The 20,758-nt window shown below is 37.0% G+C and overlaps 1 protein-coding gene across 1 annotated transcript in view; it reads left to right on the top strand.

Moving 5' to 3' along the window:
• Nucleotides 1-20,758, top strand: part of MND1 (meiotic nuclear divisions 1) — a 104,025-nt gene that overhangs the window by 4,537 nt on the left and 78,730 nt on the right. Inside the window, exons 2-4 of the mRNA XM_044680834.1 lie at nt 1,602-1,667; nt 3,644-3,701; nt 8,957-9,105. Coding sequence (XP_044536769.1) covers nt 1,602-1,667; nt 3,644-3,701; nt 8,957-9,105 — 273 coding nt within the window. The remainder of the gene's footprint in view (nt 1-1,601; nt 1,668-3,643; nt 3,702-8,956; nt 9,106-20,758) is intronic.

The raw sequence follows: 20,758 nt of genomic DNA, 5'->3' as shown, positions 1-20,758 counted from the left end.
TGTCAAGGCCTTTGGATTTTAACTTTGCAGCATGTACCACCTTCTCTCTTCTGACCCTGCCACCACCCTGGTACAGATTTTCTTGCCTAGACTCTGACAGTTGCCACAAACCTCACCTCATTCCAGACCACCCTCCATTCATCAGCCAAAATGATTTTCTGATCATATCATCCTCCTACTGACTGAGTGAACTCTAATGGCTCCCTGTCACCTCCAGGATCAAATATAAAATCTTCTGTTTGCTATTCAAAGCTCTTCATAACCTATTCTGCCTCCCCCTTGCAGTCTTTTTACACTTTGCAAGCCTTTGCACATATACTCTAGTCTCCTTACTGTTCCTTGAATAAGGCATTGGGCATTTTCTTTCTTTTAAACCCTTACTTTCTGTCTTAGTAACAACAAGTCACCAGGACAATGCCTAGGCAAATGGGGCTAAGTGACTTGCCCATGATCACACAGCTAGGAAGTGGCTGAAGCCAGATGTAAACCCAGGTCCTCCCAGCCCCAGGCCTGGTGCACTATCCCCTGTGCCACCTAACTGCCCCAAACACTGGGCATTTTCACTGGCTATCCTCAGTGCCTGGAATTCTCCCCGCTTCTTACTTCCCTGGATTCCATAAAGCTTCAGCTAAAATGCTACCTTCAACATGTAAGGGTTAATTGGTAGGAGTTTGACAAAAGAGAGAACAGTTTGATAAAACACTTAGTTTAATTTGTGAAGTACAGATAGAAAATAGAAAGGAGGAAAGAGAGATTATTACTCTACTACCTTATGACTATACCTAAATTCCTAATCCTAACTAAAATTTCTAAAAAACCCTACTCTGTCTTCAGATTCTTCTGCCCGGCCAGGCCAGGCCTAATCTACCTACTTGATCTAGAAATTTATTCACTAACTACCTACCTATACTAATAAATAAACATTCATCACCTATGAACTCCTTAAATTTGTTTCTCTATCCCAACTGTCAGTAGTAAAAACTGTTAGTAGTGACTCTTGACTGAGAGAGACCAAGACCCATCTCTTGCTCCCTCTAGGTCCAGAGATAAAAGCCTCCAAACTCTCAACTGTCTCTTTCTTTAACCTCCTCATCTCCTAGGTAACAGAATTTTCAGCTCTCCCACACAGACTCCTGTCAGCTCTCCTGCTCTTACTTAGAAATCTGTCTGTTCCTGCCTCTTAAAGAGACAGAGAGAGAGAGATTGAGAAAATCCCTTTAACAAACAGAAAGTGTTTTCCAATCCCTCTTGAGCCTTCTCCTTATTGATTAATACCTATTTATCCTCTATATATCTTGTTTGTATATAGTTATTTGTGAGTCCTCTTCCTTAGGAGATTGTGGATGTCTTGAGAGACTGTCTTTTGCCTTTCTTCAGTTATCCTTTTGCAGTCAGCACAGTTGCCTGGCACATAGTAGGCATATTGGATGCACATAATAGGCATTTATTAAATGTTTATCGATTGCCTGTCCATATCTTGACCATAACTGACAAAAAGAATGTCATATATTCTTATTAGCATTTGTACAAAAACGTATAAAATTTCAGAAAAGGCTACTTGGCAGATTATTTCAAAACAAAGTATATCTTTTTTTCTTTAGTCTAAGAAAAAAGGATTGAGTGCAGAAGAGAAGAGAACTCGAATGATGGAAATCTTTTTTGAGACAGTAAGTAAATTTTCTTTGCATTTTTATCATTTTCAATAGATATCGTGTTTGCAAGATAGGAAGTAAGGAAGTAAGAGGGAGAGTGGTATAGTCTATGAGAAGGCTAACTTTGGGGGTAGGAAAACCTGAATTGTCATCCTGTCTCTTGGACATACTAACTGTAAGACGATGGGCAAATTGCCTGACCTCTCAGGTCCCCAGGAAGTTCTTCCATGCTGGGAATTGGACATCTTTACACTCTCTGCCAATGCCTCCTTTTCCCTAAAGGCTTTCAGACAATTCTTAGTAATGTTAACAAGAGATTTGTATATAGGATCATCATCACTTTAGAGCTAGAAGGGATTTTTTTTTTTTAATAACCCTTACCTTCCGTCTTGGAGTCAATATTGTGTATTGGCTCCTAGGCAGAAGAATGGTAGGGGCTATGCAATGGGGGTCAATTGACTTGGCCAGGGTCACGCAGCTGGGAAGTGGCTAAGGCCAGATTTGAACCTAGGACCTCCCATCTCTAGGCCTGGCTCTCAATCCACTGAGCTACCCAGCTGCCCCCAGAAGGGATTTTAAAGGTCATAAATTTACAGGTGAGCATACTTGGGCCCAGACTTCCCAAAGTTGTATAGGTAGTAAGGAGCCAAATCTTTCAGACCAAACCTGGCAAGCTTCCTGAATACCAGACATCATTTGGCAAATTTTTATGATTTCTCCAAGCCTTTTTTCTTCTTGAAATCATCCATTCATTGGATGTGGACAAATTATGTCTTCTCATTACTATAAAATGAAACCCCAGTCTATTGAAAAATTGTACCTATTATATTGATGCAGATCAAAAGAACAAGACTATAAAATTTCTGGTTTTATATGTCTAATAATATATTTGGAAAAAATGACAATTAAGGAGAGCAATTAACACAACTTTTTTGTTCTTATTAATTTGGAGTTATGTATTATTAGACAATATATACTTATTTTATATTTTTAGCTTAATTAACATTCTTTAAGTATAGCCCAATATCCCCAAAAGTTCTTGGTCTTTGGGGAGAGATAATGCTAATAGAATATTTTGATTAGGAAAAAGAGCTCTTGAGATTTCCTGATGATTGTTCCTGAAGTTACCATTACTTATTCTCCCACTTCCTATGTTTAACAATCCTCCCATGTAGACCTAGACCAACTAAAATAGTGATGGTCTTTGACAATCTGTGAAAAGGCAAAGAAAAATCCAGCACATATCATTCATCTGTATCAACTGTATAGATATTCTTAATCTTTTGATCTCTCAAGAAATTTGATCAGCCTGCACATTCTTCTCTAGCCCACCATGTACTATCCCAGTGAAACGAAATGGGCTGGAGCTTTTCCTGGCCTCCCTTAATGCTATCTCCTCCTTCCCAGATTATCTCCAGTTTGCTCAGTATGTGCCTAGTTTGAGTATATCGCATTTGCATATTGTTTCCTCCATTAGGATGTGAGTATCTTGAGGGCAGGGGAGCCTCTAGTGCTGTCCCTGTCACACAGTAAGTACCTTATTAATGCTTTGATTGAATTTGGCTTCAAATTCTGTCTTTGCCATTTATTTCCCTGTGATTTTGAGCAAATTAGGATGTGTCTGTTGGTCTCAGTTTTTGTATCTGTAAAATGAGGGAAATAGACTAAATGATATCTAAGGTCATATGAATGATCAGAAAATGAATTTAGTGCTAGAATATAAGATCCTTGTAAATAGAAATTATTTCATTCACTACATTTATAGCTTCAGTGCCTAGAAACTAGTATAGATCTTTGATAAATAAATGCTTTCTTATTAAATACATTTAATTACCTATAGTTATTTCATTAATACAAATTTACTTAAGTTATACTTAATAAAATTTACATAATTAAATTAGAATTATTTGATTAATCATGCTTAATAAACAAATACTATAAATAAACAAATTCATAGGTGAAAAGTAAATATATGCTTTTAATTTAAACAGAAAGATGTATTTCAGTTGAAAGATATGGAGAAGATTGCCCCCAAAGAAAAAGGAATTAGTAAGTATTACCATTATTTTATATATTTTTGTATCTTTAAAGAGTCGGTTACTGTTGTATCTTGGTGTTATTTCTTGATACACTGACCTTTTTCTTTTCTGCTATGTGTTATTATATTGGTTTCCTCTTATACAGAGGGGAGTCAAGAAGATCTATGTTTAAATCCTGTCTCTTGATACTTACTAGTTGGGTGATCTTGACCTCTTTGAGCCTCAGTTAACTAATCTAAAATGGGCATAATACTAATCTACCTCACAAGGTTGTGAGGATAAATAATAACATGTGTAAAGCATTTTGCACATCTTATTTTATTTTATTTATTTTTAAAAACCCTTACCTTCCATCTTACAATCAATACTGGGTATTGGTTCTAAGGCAGTGGAGATTAAGCAATTTGTCCAGGGTCACACAACTAGGACGTGTCTGAGGCCAGATTTGAATCCAGGATCTACTGTCTCTAGATCTGGCTCTCAGTCCTCTGAGCCACCTAGCTGCTCCCCATTTTGCAAATTTTAAAGCAATATCATATCTTAGCTAATACTGTTATCGTTGTCATTTTATTGGCTCATACTTGTCATTCTATCCATGTGGCAATCTGCCTAAAGGAGAACCTACTGCTGTAGGTCTGAAGCTCCTCTGTAACACAGAGATAGTCAGAGATCCCTTGTCAAGTCCTGCTCCATGAATTATTTGTGGGTCATTGAATCGGATGAGAAAAATGACTTTCAGATTACAGGAGGACCAAGCTGCTAGACATGCAGACATCCTCTTTCTGGGTGATGACAAAGTTTATTGAATTGGGGTACACAGTTTCTAGGGGAAATGACGTAGGCTAAGGGATTAGGTAAGCCTTTTGCAGGAACAATGGTTAGTAATGGTTTACAAGATGGAAACAATGAATGTAGATTGCCTTAGTGGCTCTAAGCAATGTTTTCTATAGGATAACAATCACATATCAGTGTATGACCCAATACTGTATGTTCTTCTCACAGTACTCCTGCATCAGTAATTTTCTTGGCAGGACATACAGTATTTGGGGAGGGGAAAGATTTGCTTTTCTCATGCTGGGGAGCTGACTACATGCTTTGCGATTCCTAGCTCATGGCTCTGATTTTATTGGGACCTACTCTCACTACTGGGGGCTACAATTCCTAGCATGGAGAGTTTGAGTGACTTGTCCCTAGATGCACATATGTCAGGATTGCCCTCTCCTACACAGGACACACCGTGTATGAGAGGCAGGATTAAACCCTGGTCTTCAGGAAGCCAGAACTGTCTCTCTGCCCATTACAACAAAGTTAGTTCTCTTGACAGTTGGTATAGAGAAAATCAAATAAATTCCCAAAGGAAATGGAGATAATGATAGTAATAAAAAATGCACAGTAAAATTAATAGCTATAATTTTCATGAAACATTTGAAAATGACAGTTTTGTATTTGAATTCTATTTCAAATTCCATTTCAAAGCTGACATCTTAGCTTTTCAATGAAACGGTATCTTCAGACCTTTTAGCGACAGATTTAGTTCATTTCTTTGTGCCCCAGCATTCGTCTTCAAGAACAACTTCTTGGTGCTGTCCTTTCAGTTTGATTTATGCAAGAATATAGCTGTTAGGGGCAACTAGGGAGAGCACTGGGCATGGAGTCAGGAGGACCTGAGGTCAAATCTGGTCTTAGACACTGTTTATTTCTTTGTTCCTTAATAAAATCTTAGCATTCTATCATGATATAGCTCCTTTTAATTGTTCTTATTAATTTACCTTTCTAGGTTTCTCTATACTCATATTCGTATTTCAAAGTTCCTGTTTAACTGGAATTTTTATTAGAAATACTTGAAAGTCCTTTTTTTTCCATTTAAGATTCATTTTTTTTTTCCTGGAGGATTTTACTCAGCATTATTGGTTAAGTTCTGGGTGATAAACATAACTTTTGCCTTTTAGAATATTGTATTCTAAGATTTCTCTTTTATATTTGAGTCTGCCAAGTCTTATGTATTCCTAACTTTATTTCCTTGATCCCTGAATTGCTTCTTTCTGGTTGTGTATACATAAGGACTCTGGATTTTGGCTATGTTGTTCCTGGGAATTTTCCTTTGGGGATTTATTCCAGGAAATGATCAGTGGATTTTTTCCCCCAATCATTACTTTGCCCTCTGGTCATAATAGATCTGGGCATTTTTCATTTGTGATTTTTTTGAAATATCATATCTAGGCTTTTTTTAATCAGGGAGTTCATTGATTCATGAATTTCATTTCTTTGACATCTTTTTTTTTTCTTTGACATCTTTTTCTGTTCACTTGTTTCCATTTTTATCTATTTTTTCAGTCTGTAGATTTTGTTCTCACATTTCTTGCAATTTTTTCTTTTATAGTTTTCAGGAAATCTATTTCTTTGTTAAGGATTACTGCTTTCTTTTTTGTTTTCTTCTTTTTTTTTTTTTAAACCCTTGTACTTTGGTGTATTATCTCATAGGTGGATGTTTGGTAAGGGTGGGCAATGGGGGTCAAGTGACTTGCCCAGGGTCACACAGCTGGGAAGTGGCTGAGGCCGGGTTTGAACCTAGGACCTCCTGTCTCTAGGCCTGACTCTCACTCCACTGAGTACTGCTTTCTTTTTTAAGTAACTTATTATCCTTCCAATTCTTTCTTCCAGAGATCTTATTTCATTTTTTATTTCTTGCTTCATTTGTTCTAGATATTCATGTAGACCTTGTAAAAATATTTTTTTTTATTTGAGTTTAAGCTTGAAGTTGTTATAGACTTACTCCCTTGGGGTAGTATAGTTTCTAGTTTTGAAATAATTGTTGATATTGGTGAATGTTTCCTTCTAATGTACTCCTTTATAATCTTACTGGCTGGATTGAGACTGTGCTAAGGCCTTGGCTTTCTGCCTCCTTCAGCCTTTTGGGTAAGGTCTTCAAACCCTATTTAGTCTTCCTGGGAGAGCTAGTTGCTGAGCTAACTTTCACCTCTCAGAGTTCATCCCTTTGCATCTTTGAGGTTCAGAGCTCTAGGGCCCTCTCTAGCGTCCCAGGACAGAATGTTAGAAACCCCCAAGCTCTTGGCCTGAGTGCTGTAGCCAGTTGGTTGTTGCTATACTACTCTCTTGGGCTTTCAAGATACTCACCTTGGGGTTTTCTGACCATCCTGGAACTTTCTTAAGGAAGTCTTCCATTCCTCCTTCCTCTGGTTGCAGAGCCACACTGACTGGTTGTTCTGATTCAAGCTTTGCTGCTTAAAGGTCTCCTTTCCTGTTGCTCATGGGCCACTGACTGACCTTTTTGTGCAGTTCTGGGATGGGAAAATTCACTTCTTATAGTTTCTCGTTCATTTCATCAATATGCAGTCTAGTGTAGTCTTTGGGGGTTTGCTGGAATTGATTTATAGGAACTTGATGGTCTTGTCATTTGTTCAGACAGACATCTTGGCCAGATTTTTTTAAAGTATTTTTAAATTTCTTTTATCTCCTATGAACCTCCCAAACAGCCTTTGAGGTAAAGATTCTCCAGCTATTATTATCCCAATTTTAAGGAAGCAGAGGCTGAGGCATATAAATGAGAGAACTCTGGAGTGTTGATGTGAAACCAAGTCTTCTGAATAGGAGTCCTTTATGCTTCCTGTTTTACAAAACTACCTCCTAATTAAACAGAATTTAGCAGAAGATACTAAGAGCTTGATGACTGACGATTTTGGTTTCCAAAATTTATAGAGCAAAAGTTAGTATCATATGCTGATTAATAATGGCTAGCATTTATATAGCACTTTTAGTTTGCAAAGCACTTTGTAAATTTTAATTCATTTGATCTTTACAAAACAATAATAGCAAGTATTTATATAGCACCTATCATGTACTAAATACTCTTCTTAGTGCTTTATAAACATTTCTTTTGATTCTCCCAACAAGCCTGTAGGTATGGATTATTATTAACTCCAATTTTATAGTTGTGGAAACCGAGGCAAATAGATTAAGTGACTTATCCAAGGTGACACAGCCAGTAACTCTGAGGCTGATCTTCTTGACCCATGCCTAGACTATGCCAGTTATCTGCCTCTTAATATTTTAATAATTATGTCTTTTCTCTTTTTTAAAAAACTCTTTCCTTCAGTTTTAGAATTGATACTAAATATTGCTTCCAAGGCAGAAAAGTGGTAAGGAATAGGTAGTTGGAGTTAAATGACTTGCCCAATAGTAGTAACTTGAATCAAGAAGTAACCTGATTCAGTGACTAAATTCTTTTCAAAGTTAGAAAAATTGAAGTTTGCTGCACAATAATACATTTTTCACTGATGACACACAATGAACAGCCTGAGTGCCCTGCTTGTACAGAAGTCCCACAGTATCAGAAAAAAACAAAGAAGGTTCCAACCTATTAGGGAGCCTCCATGGTGAAGCTTAAGAGCAAACATGGACAAGAGATATCTCAGGATGAGTGAGTATAGCTTGGTCACAATCTGCATAGACTATATGGAGGAGGTTCCATGTAGATGAGATCATTGATCCACTGGACTATTTGTGAGAGACATTGTGTTTTTATATTGTCATTTTACACTTACATTACATACAAACTTGAATATGAGTATTTCATTGTATTTGCTTTGAACATTTTGTTTTCAGAAGCATGTAATCATTTGTAAAAATGGATGAAAGTCCCATCAGCATACCTGAATATGAAACCTGTTTACTCTTAAGATGCTTAGATTATTCTCCTGTCTATTGGCTTTTCTTTACTTCAGATTGTAAAACTAGCAAGCCCAGAAATCATACAGGCTAGTGCAAGTTTTGAGAAATATTGACAAATTCCCATGGTAAAGACTCCCTGGATTAGTGCTTCTGTAATTTACAGTCCTAAGAAATTGCCTATGAGTTAAATGACTTCCCAGGGTCACACAGCCAGCATGTATGATAGGCTAGACTTGGATTTAGTTCCTCCTGACTCCTCCTGTCCACTGGATCGTGCTTTCTCTCATGAAAATCAAAGACATTTGTAATATTGTCATTCTCTGTGTTAAATACAGACAAAAGCAAACTGACTTGGCTTAGACTTTCTTTGGTATACTCTGCAAGCTTTGGGGCCCTAGGTTCTCTTGGAAAAAGTCCAGATCCTAAGAAGATTAAAAAGAATATTGAGAGATATACCTCTTCCCAAGGGCCTTTTAACCCTTTGTGCCTTAAGTGCCATTAGTGGAATTTTTCATTTTTGTGTTATCTTTGTGTGATTTTAATTTTAGTTTATAATACTGTTTTTCTTTTGGGTAGCTGCTATGTCAGTGAAGGAAGTCCTTCAAAGCCTAGTTGACGATGGCATGGTGGACTCCGAGAGGATTGGAACATCTAATTATTTCTGGGCTTTTCCAAGCAAAGCATTGCATGCAAAGAAACGAAAATTAGAGACATTATCAGCTCAGGTAAGCAAGAGTTTTGAAGGAAAAAAATAGGCCTTTTTTTGTAATTGGAAAGTAGATTTTTTAAAATGACTTTCAGTGGCTTGGTGTCAGGAAAGACCTAAGTTCAACTCTTACCCCTGATTGTTACCACCTCTAAATGACTGAGCAAAGACTGATTCCTTCACAGACACATTCCAGTCTCTGGGTAGAGGGGGTTTCTATGCCTAGAGTCTCCTTTCGACTTTTGTTTGAAAATCCTTTTTAAAAGGAAAAAAAAAATCCATCAGATACTACTATAATAAAGAGAATAGACCTATATTGTGCCATCAATAAGTCATTAGGGCTATATAATAAATGCTAAAAATGTCACTCAAAATATTTCAATTGTTTTTTAACCCCTGGATCTCTGATTTCAGTGATATGGGGAACTCTAAAGAAACCTGCTCTAGCTGACAATTTTCCTGCAATTTATAGTTTAAAGAGTTGCCATTAAGAAATTTGCTGTTGGTTACACAGCCCATTTATGGGTCATTTATAGGAACTTGAACCCAGATCCCCCAGACTCTGACATTGGCTCTTTGTCCACGATTCCTCACTGCATCAAAGTGGTAGGGGATGAGGAAGAGGAATGTAGTATATTTGGTTTTATTAGAAACTGACATTTAACAACAAATTGATAGGGTTTTAGTGCATTTTGGTTGTGGTGGTTTGAAATAAATATCTAGACCAGTGGTTCCCAGACTTTTTTGGCCTACTGCCCCCTTTCCAGAAAAAATATTATTTAGCCCCCTGGAAATTAATTTTTTTTTAATTTTAATAGCAATTAATAGGAAAGATAAATGCACCTGGGGCTATCACCGCCCCACCCTGGATCACTGCAGCTCCCACCAGGGGGCCGTAGCGCCCACTTTGGGAATCACTAATCTAGACTATAACCTACATTCCTTTGTGTGGAGAAGTTATTAGAGTAAGCTGCAACATATTTTCCTATTACCTAGAGAAAACTGAGCAAAAGTTAGGTAAAGAATTGTCTGAGATCTCTCTGGCTTCAGAGAGGATTCTTAACATCTAGTGGGAAAAGAATCTCTCATGCAGAAATAATTCAAGAATTACTGTCACCTCTCCAAATATAAAGGGATTTTATTTGTAAAATGCAGTTTGCATGAGTTTGGCAAAGTTATTGTTTTAGATAGACTTTAGGTTTTTTTTGTAAAACATGAGTTAAGTTGGTTTTTATAACTGCATTTTATTATTTCAAAAGTTTTTCAAAAGTTTGCATTTTGTATTTTACATTTTGAATTTCTGTAATTGTCTGTTTTGCACTTGCATTTGTTTTTTTAATTAGATTTTCTTTTTTTTTTATTAAATTAAATTAATTAATTAAGAATATTTTTCCATGGTTACATGATTCATGTTCTTCCCCTCCCCTCCAACCTCTCCACCCCTGAAGCCTACGTGCAATATCACAGAGTATTACATGTGTCATTGATCAAGACCCATGTCCATATTATTGATAATTGCACTAGGGTGACCGCTTAGAGTCTACATCCCTAGTCATATCCCCATCAACCCATGTGTTCAAGCAGTTGTTTTTCTTCTGTGTTTCTACTCCCACAGTTCTTCCTCTGAATGTGGATAGCATTCTTTCTCTTAAGTCCCTCAGAATTGTCCTGTATCATTACATTGCTGCTAGTAGAGAAGTCCATTACATTCAGTTTTACCACAGTGTATCAGTATCTGTGTATAATGTTCTCTTGGTTCTGCTGCTTTCACTCTGCATCAATTCCTGGATGTCTTTCCAGTTCACATGGAATTCCTCCAGTTCATTATTCCTTTGAGCACAAGAGTATCCCATCACCAACAGATACCACAATTTGTTCATCCATTCCCCAGTTGAAGGACATCCCCTTATTTTCCAGTTTTTTGTTACCACAAAGAGCACAGATATAAATATTTTTGTATAAGTCTTTTCCCCTATGATCTCTTTAGGGTATAAACCCAGCAGTGGTATGACTAGATCAAATGGCAGGTAGTCTTTAAAGCCCTTTGGGCATAGTTCCAAATTGACATCTAGAATGGTTGGATCTTCTCCTTTACTTACTCTTTCTTCTTTCTCTATTTTCTTCTATACCAGTGTTTTGTTTTTAATCAATTCCCCTAATCCTTACCACCCTTATTTTACTTCCCTTTCTTCCCCCTCCCTTTTTGTTCCTCTCTTATTTTTTTAGAGTCAATTAAATTCCCTCACCCATCTCTTTCCCTCCCTTTTTGTACTCCCCGCCCCACTCCCCCATCTTGGTTTTCCCCTTCTCACTTTCCCTGTAGGGTAAGATAGAATTCAGTACCCCAATGGATCTAGCTGTTCTTCCCCCTCAGAACTGATTCCACTGAGAGTAAGGTTTAAGTATTACTTATTAACACTCTCTTCCTCTCCTTCTTATAATGGTATTCTTCCCCTCCCCTTCCCATGAGCCTCTTTATGTGGTATAGATTATCCTATTTTTCTTATTCCTTCAAATTTTTCTTAGTGCCATCTTCTATTACCCCCTTTTACTTTTTTTGCATATCATCTTAGACCACTTAGTGCTCAAACCTCTACCTATGAATAATTCTTCTAATTACTATCATAGTGGATACAATTTTTGAGAGTTAAAAATAACATTTTTCCATATAGGAATACAAACAATTTGATCTTATTGAAGCACTTAAAGAAGAAAATTAAAAACAATTTTTTTCTTTCCCCTCTCTTTCTTATTTACCTTTTCATGTTTCTCTTGATTTTTGTGTTTGGATATCAAACTTTCTGCTTAGTTCTGGTCTTTTCTTTACAAATACTTGGAAATCTTTTATTTAGTTGAACACCCATACTTTCCCCCTGGAAGTCAGTTTTGATGGGTAGGTGATCCATGGTTGTATACCCAATTCTCTTGTCTTTCTGAATATCATATTCCAAGCCTTGAGGTCTTTTAGTGTGGAGGCTGCCAGATCCTGTGTAATCCTGATTGGTGCTCCTTGATATCTGAATTGTCTCTTTCTGGCTTCTTGTAAAAATTTCTCCTTAGTTTGGAAGCTCTTGAATTTGGCAATTATATTCATGGGGATTGTCTTTTGAGGATTTAATGTAAAGCGTGATCTATGGTTTCTTTCGATGTCTATTTTTCCCTCTTTTTGAAGAACGTCAGGACAGTTTAATTGGATAATTTCTTGTAGTATGATGTTACAATTTCTGTTAATTTCTGGGTTTTCAAGTAGACTAATGATTCTCAAATTGTCTCTTCTAGATCTGTTTTCAAGGTCATTAATTTTCTCAGTGAGAGTTCATTCTTTTTTGTCACTCTTGACTTTGCTTTATTCATTCTTGCTCTCTTTTGATATCATTGACATCTACTTGTCCATTTCTGGTCTTTAAAGGCTGGTTTTCTGCTGTAATTTTTTGATTTTCCTTTTCCTTTTGATCTATCCTGTTTTTCTTGGCTTCCCGCTATTTAATTTTGGTCTCCAATTTGCTTATTTCATTTGATTTCTGGGCTTCTTTCTCCAATTGGGAGTTTCTGTCTTTTAAACTGTTATTTTCTTTTTCAACTATTTCCCACTTTTCTTGCCAAAACTCTTCCACCTTCTCATAATCTCTGTGGTCTCGATTTTTTCTCCATAAAAATTATCTAGGGTCAGTATCTTTCTCTTTTTCTTTTTGGTGGTTGAAGGTTGTATTTCTTGGGCATTGCTGGCCATCACTATGCTGGTTTTTCCTTCCCTTCCCATCCAGAAGTCTGAGTGAGGAGGGCAGGCTCTCTGTGTATGGAGCTACTGAGAAGTTTTTGCCTGAGGCTACTTTTTGAGTCTCCACAGCTTCTACAGTGTGCCAACCCTCTCTGCTCTATCTGTGTGCCCAAGGTCCGCACTCTTCAGCCTCCTGGGGTCTCAGGTCTAGCTTCTCCTGTGGTAAGTACTTAGTGTTCTTAGTCAGCTCCTAAGAACCTAGAGATTGCCCCTTGCTCTGATTCTGTTTCGCTGGCTCTGACTCTGGCACCATAGGTGGGGTGGGGGAGGGTTGATCAGTTCACGTTTTGGTGGGAGCTATTTCACCCCCTTTTAGCCCAAAAATGGAAATGCCCAAATCCCATGTATCTTCAATGTTGCGCACTTCTGTGGAGTCCCTTCGTTCCTCTGAACTTGGTTTTTTTGTCCTTTTGTGGTATAATATATCGGTTGGTAGTGAGGAGAGTAAGAGTCCTGCTTCTACACTGCAGCCATCTTAACCGCAAGTTGCACTTGCATTTGTGCAAGTATATTTTCATTGATTATTTGTTTTCATTGAAATTTTCTTTTCTTTGATTTGTATCCCTAGTACAATTTAGCATAGATAAGGTGTAGCAATAAGAATAGGATAAGATAAGTGTAGGATTAAGATTATTTTTCGGGGAGAAATATAATAATAATAAGGTTAGGTATAGCTCTAGAATTACATAGAATAACGAGCATACAGGAGAGATTTTTTTTGTCTCTCCATATGCTCAAAGTGGGAAAATTATAAGGATGATATTAGAAAATGAGTCTTGTTATATTAGTTTAGAGATAAGAAGTAGAGAAGCTGGCTTGAGAAAGAATTGCAGTTTGAAAGATCTGAAACAGTGTCAGTTTCAAATATTTATTTATTCATTTATTTGTTTGTTTGTTTATTTTTTAAACCCTTGTACTTCGGTGTATTGTCTCATAGGTGGAAGATTGGTAAGGGTGGGCAATGGGGGTCAAGTGACTTGCCCAGGGTCACACAGCTGGGAAGTGGCTGAGGCTGGGTTTGAACCTAGGACCTCCTGTCTCTAGGCCTGACTCTCACTCCACTGAGCTACCCAGCTGCCCCTCAGTTTCAAATATTGACAGTATGTGTCGGGTGAGATAAAACAGTTTTTGTGGGACAATTACTCTCTCTGAGAGGGGCATTTGGTCTCTGGCAGTTGGCAGAGTCACTCAGAGAGACTCTCTGGGGGCTTGGTAGAGGTGACTTCTTTTCTCTCTCACTATCTGAGGTAGAAGGAAAGGAGGGAGAGACCTGAAGGAGCTTAGTGTTTTTTTTTTTCCAACTTGGGAAATACTATTTTCTATCTGTTACTATTTTATAGATTGTGTTAACTTTGAAAAAACTGAAGAAAACCCTAGTCTTTGGTTTGGACTCTGAATCTCTTAAGGCTCAGAGTCTCAACTTGGTTCTTACTGAGACTCAGCCAGCTATCTTTTGTTATTTTTATAACTTGGAGATGAATTTAAGAATTATAAGAATAATAGTGTTAGTTTATTTAGAATAGTAACAATTTGGGTTAGTCAGATCAGGAAGGATCAGTGTAGCCTATGGACACAGGAGAAGCGGTTCTTTGCAGAGCCAAGGAGTTTTATTTGGGTGGAGTTAGAATCCCTTGGAGTTAGAAATCTTTTCTATCCTTATATTTTCAATAAAGAGTTTATTTTTCTATAACAAGAGTCTCTTTAGTGTCCTTGCACCTGGCCCTGAAGGGAAGTTCACTTATAAGCTTCACTTCACAGATATAAACTGAAGATACTTTACAAGCACAGCAAGCAGAGTATCTCAAATCAGTTCATAATCAATTCATTACCCATTAGTTTTACAGTTGCCTATTATTTTTACAGAGAGGAGTATGCCAAGAAGGAGGCTGGTTGGCCAAATGTAGGGAGGGATAACCCACACAACTCATTGATATCTAGTAATAGCAACAGCTCTATAGGAAGGTCATGATTAGTTGAGATGGCTTCCAGGGGAAGGATGATGAGAGAGGTGTGGATGAGAATAGTTGTGTCATTAGAGGCCGTGCCCACATGGATGATCTGTCAGATGTGGAGACCAGTTTTGAGGAATTAAATGAGAATTACTCTCAAGATGTATGTGAGTATGGATTTATTTGGACAGTCTTCCAATGGGAATTGTTTGGATGGTCTTTCGAAATCCTGGGTAAATCAGGAGTATTCTCCTTTAGGCAACTTGAATATATTCCTGCTTAGAGGACAAGCAATTAATTAGATGATTGCTGGATTATGTAAAATTCTTTGGGTACTACAAATTCATAGAGTCTTCAACTTTGAGCAAAAAGGGAATTTCCTTATTTTATAGGTGGGTTGCCTGAGTCTCAGGGAGGTTAAATGATTTTCCTAGGGTTACATAGTTTGTTATTAGAGATAGAATTTGAACTCAGATCTTCTGAACTGAAACTCCAGCTCTCTGTCCTTGAAAGATTTTTAACTTTTTGGAGGAGTAGAATTTTATATTAATCAAAATTTTATGGCAGTGTGTTTAATCCCATCAAGACTTTTTTTTTATCTTTTTTTTGCTAATGAGTTTTGTGTCACATTGCTACCCAGCTTGTTGATAGTAGCATTATTCTTGTATATTAGCTCTGATTTTAATTCTTGAAGCAATCTAATATTAATGGGTCTATTCTGAATACCAACTATTTATGAAATATCCTCAGAGATTAAATAGGATTTGTTTCTAATTGTATCTCTAAATTCCATGATATTTTTGAAGGTGAGAGCTAAGACTTTTGAGTGTTTGTATTTTTACTAATTAAAAATTATTTGGATAGAAAAAAATTCAATTTTTATTTTGGACAACTATGTCAAGTTGGTTAGCACTAAATCAACCTTTGTATTCATAGGCCAATGGTAGACAGAACTTTATTTTAATATAATGCTTCATTAAAACAATATAAGCCTCCAAATTTGCAGCCAATTAGTATTATTTAAGCCAATTTCATTACCACTGATTTAAGAGCTTACAAGAAATTTACTGAACTGTTTATTTCAATCACATCTAATTATTTTTAATGAGCTTGCCATCTTTGGAGTCCCCTACTACCATTCAGTTCCAGAAAATGTCCTGTGAATTTTTAAATACTCTGAACTGAACATTCAGATTATGATCCTGTTAACCTAGCAGTCTAACAGTGATGTCAGCATTCTGTGACCAAAGTTTATTCTTTCACTTATTGGGTCAGTTCCAAACATTACACTCTTTTTTGGGTATGTTTCTACCCTCTGCCAGTCTCTAGATAATTTAAAAAATTCCATTCATCTTTTCATCCTGGAAGACGTTTTCCTTTCATCCCATCCCATTTGAGAGGGTCTCTCAGAAAATGCATTTTTGTTCTTTTCAGTTCCTTTCACTGTTAATTTCTAGGATTTGTCCTAGGATTTTATTTATTTTCTTTTTGTATAGAAAATTAGGAAAAGTTCATTTTGGGTCTCTTTTGGTCTAAAACACATAAGCAAACTATTCTACTGACTTTAAGAAAATATAGGAATTTATTGCAATTCATTCTCCAGTAGCTGGTAACTATTGAGTTTTATAAAAATAGAACTTAAAATTACCTGCTTTTTTTTTTTTTACACAGTAAATCTCGATGAGCCCCTCTGGGCCTGTTTCCTCAAATTTCTATAAAATGAAAGGGCTAGATCCTTGAGGTCCCAGTTCTGGATCTGTGGATCTCCCTCCTCCCCCTCCCCCCCTCTTTGGAGGTAGGATTATGCCTGGTAAATTGGACCTGCTTTTTTCTTACTATGGCAAATATTATAATTACCTTTTTGTCTAAGGATATGTAAAGAAGGAAAGATCCACTGACTACTGAAGAAACAAGCTATGATGAGTTTTTATCTGGAAGGAAATACTTTTAATAAACACAGACTTCTTTTTCATACCATACCTTCCTTAATTGTGTTTTAGCCACTAGCAAGAGCATTATACTGTTGATTGCTTTATAGATTCTAATTTCACCCTCATAAGCACTTTGTTGCTCACCTTTTTACATAGCAAGACTTGTACATTACCTTTTAAAAAAAGCTTCAACTTATGCAGCATTTCCAACCAACTGGAGGAAAAATAAACCCTGGCATAATGGAGAAGAGTAATGTCTGTCTCTTTGCTTTCTTCTTCTTTTTTTTTAATATTCTTCCCCACCCCCCAAACCCCAATCCAATCAACCTTGAATGTAGATATCACCAAAAAAAAAAAAAATCAAGCAAAAAAAAAGTCCCAAACCCAATCCTCTCCTTTGTGTATTGGGGATAACCACAAATCTGCCCTAGGCTGGTGTAATTGAAAAGTGATTTGGTTTTGATATGCTAATGTAAATTAGCATGTGAATTATTCAAATTAGCATTGAAATGTGCCTATTCACTAATGACCTTGCAGTAATTGCATTGCATTTAGGATTCTCCCCTGGACAAAAATCCCTGGTTCCTTCCATACTTCCTAGGACCTTACATCTAGGACTGAGTGGCCTTGTATTCCAACTCCAGATTCATGTAGATGGGGAAATTTAGACACGGGGAAATTAAAAGACTTTCTTTTCCCCACTATTTTAAAACATGTTAAATGTTTTATTATTTACTTCCAGTCACCTTCCCAGAATCATCCCTGCAACTCTTGAGAGAAAACTACTTAAGCCAAAATACAAGGTTACACCAGCCATGTTTGACAGTGTAGACAGCATTCTAGATCAGAAGTCTACCACCTCTCTTATTGAGTCATGGTTGATATTACTCTTTAAAATTTGCACATCGCACCTCACAACAACTGTGAGATGGGCACTATACATATTATTATTTCCATTTTACAGGTAAAGACATAGAGACCAAGAAAAATAAAATTACTTGCCCATAACCACAGAATTTGTAGTTTCCGGGTACCAGATTTTAATCCTAATCTTTTTGACTCTAAAACCAGCTTTCTGTCCATTACATCTGGGGTTCTCCGACTTTGGTGTTTGAAGCAAAGGAGTTGGCAGGATTCCTTTATACTCCCCACATTTTTTAATGAGGTCTAGAGAGTTGAAGCAACTTGCTGTAGTTCACACTAGTAGTGTCAGGAGAGATATTTGAGCCCAAGTCTCTTCTATATATCAGTGTTTTCATAGTATCTTACTGACGCTTGTGATTTGAAGTGTTCAGTTTTTATGTCAGAGCAAGTCTTTTTAATCCTGCAGTCCATGAAGTATTTTTAATGCACTGATAATTATTTCAATATGATTGGTTTCCTTTATAATCCTATATATCTTATTTTCTGCATGTAAATACCTTATTCTAATACAATACAACAATTATTGAAAATTACTTTGACTTAGTGACTCCTTGTCAGTGTTGGGTGAGGTTTTGTTAGGAAAGAAAATACATACATCTGCAGGGTTTTTTTTTTGTTTTTTTTTTTTTAAACTCTGACCTTCTATCTTAGAAGTAATACTATTATTAGTTTCAAGGCAGAAGAGTGGTTAGGGCTAGGCAATAAGAGTTAAGTGACTTGGCCAGGGACACACAACTAGGGAGTGACTGAGCCAAATTTGAATCCAGGATCTCCCATCTCCAGGCCTGGCTCCCTATCCTCAGAGCCACCTTTAGCTGCTCAGTCTGCAGCTTTTTGCATTACCTACTCATTGTCACATTCCCCTACCTGCCTTGTTTAATCCCTACCTGCAAATTGTGAGTGCTCTTACCTTCCGAAAGAACTGAGATGCAAGAGCCCAACCCCTTTTACTGAAGTGAACCTATCCGAATTGACTCTCTCATTATGGAAGTTATCAATAAAAGTTGGCCCCTTCAAGAAGCCATATGCCAATCTCCAATGATAAGCCCTTTGACTTTTTGCTATGGTAACATACTTTTAGTAAACTCTTTTAAACTCTCTTTGTCTAAGTTTTGCTTCATTAATCCAAGTAAAAGCCTAAACATAGAATTTTCCTTTTAACACAATTGTCCTTTATTGAGCCCTGTGATGTGCTAAGTAAGTCATTGTGAGATACTGGGGATAAAATCAATAGAAAGAGAGTCCCTGCCCTCAATCTATTGGGAGGCAGGGGGGTGGGGAGTGGGGAACCACACACAAAAGGAGGCCGGAAATGGAGAGCAGATAAAGGAGACACCATGGAATACCCAATGTGAAGGTATCTTGTTCCATGGCATTGAAACCAGACAGAGCAGTAGATGCAAAGTGGAGTGAGCCAAGTTCTAGAATCTGCCTTCTATAAAGGAAGGCCTTGGGAGGAATTTGGTACTCTGCCCTCCAGCCCTCCCAACAGAGGGGAGAGGAGGCTAAGGGAAGTGGTGTCAGTTTAGTCTTGAGGGAGCAGCAAGATGTCACCTAACTTTACAGGTGATGAGCTTATCTTGGCAAGGGCATATTGTTCTAGACAGAGTTTAAATCAGGCAGGGAGGGACAGATGCTGTGGAATGAGGAGTTCTTGGGCTTCCCCAGACCTTTAGGGGTCCACTGCCCACAAAAAGTTAAGAACCTCCAGTTTAGAGAACAAGTTGTTAGAATTTTTTATGCTGAGACAAGATGTTGAAAGTTTTCTTTGAAAGAAGTCGAGTTATTTTGTTTTTAAATCTTCTGAGTATGAACACAGAATGATAAATTTGGAAAGTTATGTAGGAGACTGTTTCATTTGCATGGTTGAGTAAGATTCATTCTGCTGAGGAATTATTTAGCTTGGCCATGTAAATGGACAAAATATTTATTAGCCCTTCCCATATTTGACTACTATTAAAATCCATGGCTATGAGTATTGATATAAACAAGTACAGAGCAGGTGGGAGAGTTACTAAAGAACCTAAAAAATTCCAGCCTATTTTTATTTATTCATATATATATATTTTTTAAACCCTTACCTTCCGTCTTGGAGTCAATACTGTGTATTGGCTCCAAGGCAGAAGAGTGGTAAGGGTAGGCAATGGGGGTCAAGTGACTTGCCCAGGGTCACACAGCTGGGAAGTGTCTAAGGCCAGATTTGAACCTAGGATCTCCCATCTCTAGGCCTGGCTCTCAATCCACTGAGCTACCCAGCTACCCCCTTTATTCATATATTCTTGATGCTTTAAAAACATCTCTGTAACTTCCTCCTTTTTACCTCCCTCCCAAGATCCTTCTTTGTAACAATAACAAAAAAATTTTAAAACAAACTGGCAAGTTGATGTCTAATACAGTCATTTTGTGCCACCACTATGTTGTTGTGGTGTTGTTATTGTTCATTCTTTTCATTTGTGACTCATTCCTTCTCCATCTTATTTTACAGATGAGGAAACTGAGACAAGCAGGTTAGTTAAATGACTTGCTCAGGGTCACACAGCTAATAGTGTCTGAGGCTATTTATTGAAGGCTGCCAAACTAACAAATATCCATATCTGAAGATTTTGTATATTAACTCCTAACATAAAAATAAAATCTTCAAATCTGGGGTCTGTTAAGATGAAATTGGCTCTAAGATATATCTTTAATATATGCTTTTCTAAGTGCAGGTTCATAATTTTCATAAACAATAGCCAAACAGTCTATCTTATAAAAATCATTCTTTACAAAATAAATTTGTAAGCCTCTTACTTCACCTGCAAGACATTTCTCATTAGTTTCACAACATTTTTCCAGCAATTTTTCTCAGAGCTCATATTATTTTATGACCTCACTAAGGCTAGAGATGGAAGGGATGAAAAATCTGCCAAGTCCCTAATAAACAGAAAATGACAAGTTACTTAATTCTGTTTGTCTCAGTTTCTTCATCTATAACAGTGGTTCCCAAACTTTTTTGGCCTACCTCCCCCTTTCCAGAAAAAAATATTACTTAGCCCACTGGAAATTAATTTTTTTTAATTTTAATAGCAATTAATAGGAAAAACAAATGCA

Source organism: Gracilinanus agilis, chromosome 6, assembly GCF_016433145.1.
Source record: "Gracilinanus agilis isolate LMUSP501 chromosome 6, AgileGrace, whole genome shotgun sequence".
In the NCBI taxonomy this organism is placed as follows: domain Eukaryota; kingdom Metazoa; phylum Chordata; class Mammalia; order Didelphimorphia; family Didelphidae; genus Gracilinanus; species Gracilinanus agilis.
This window is presented reverse-complemented; position numbering and strand designations above follow the sequence as displayed.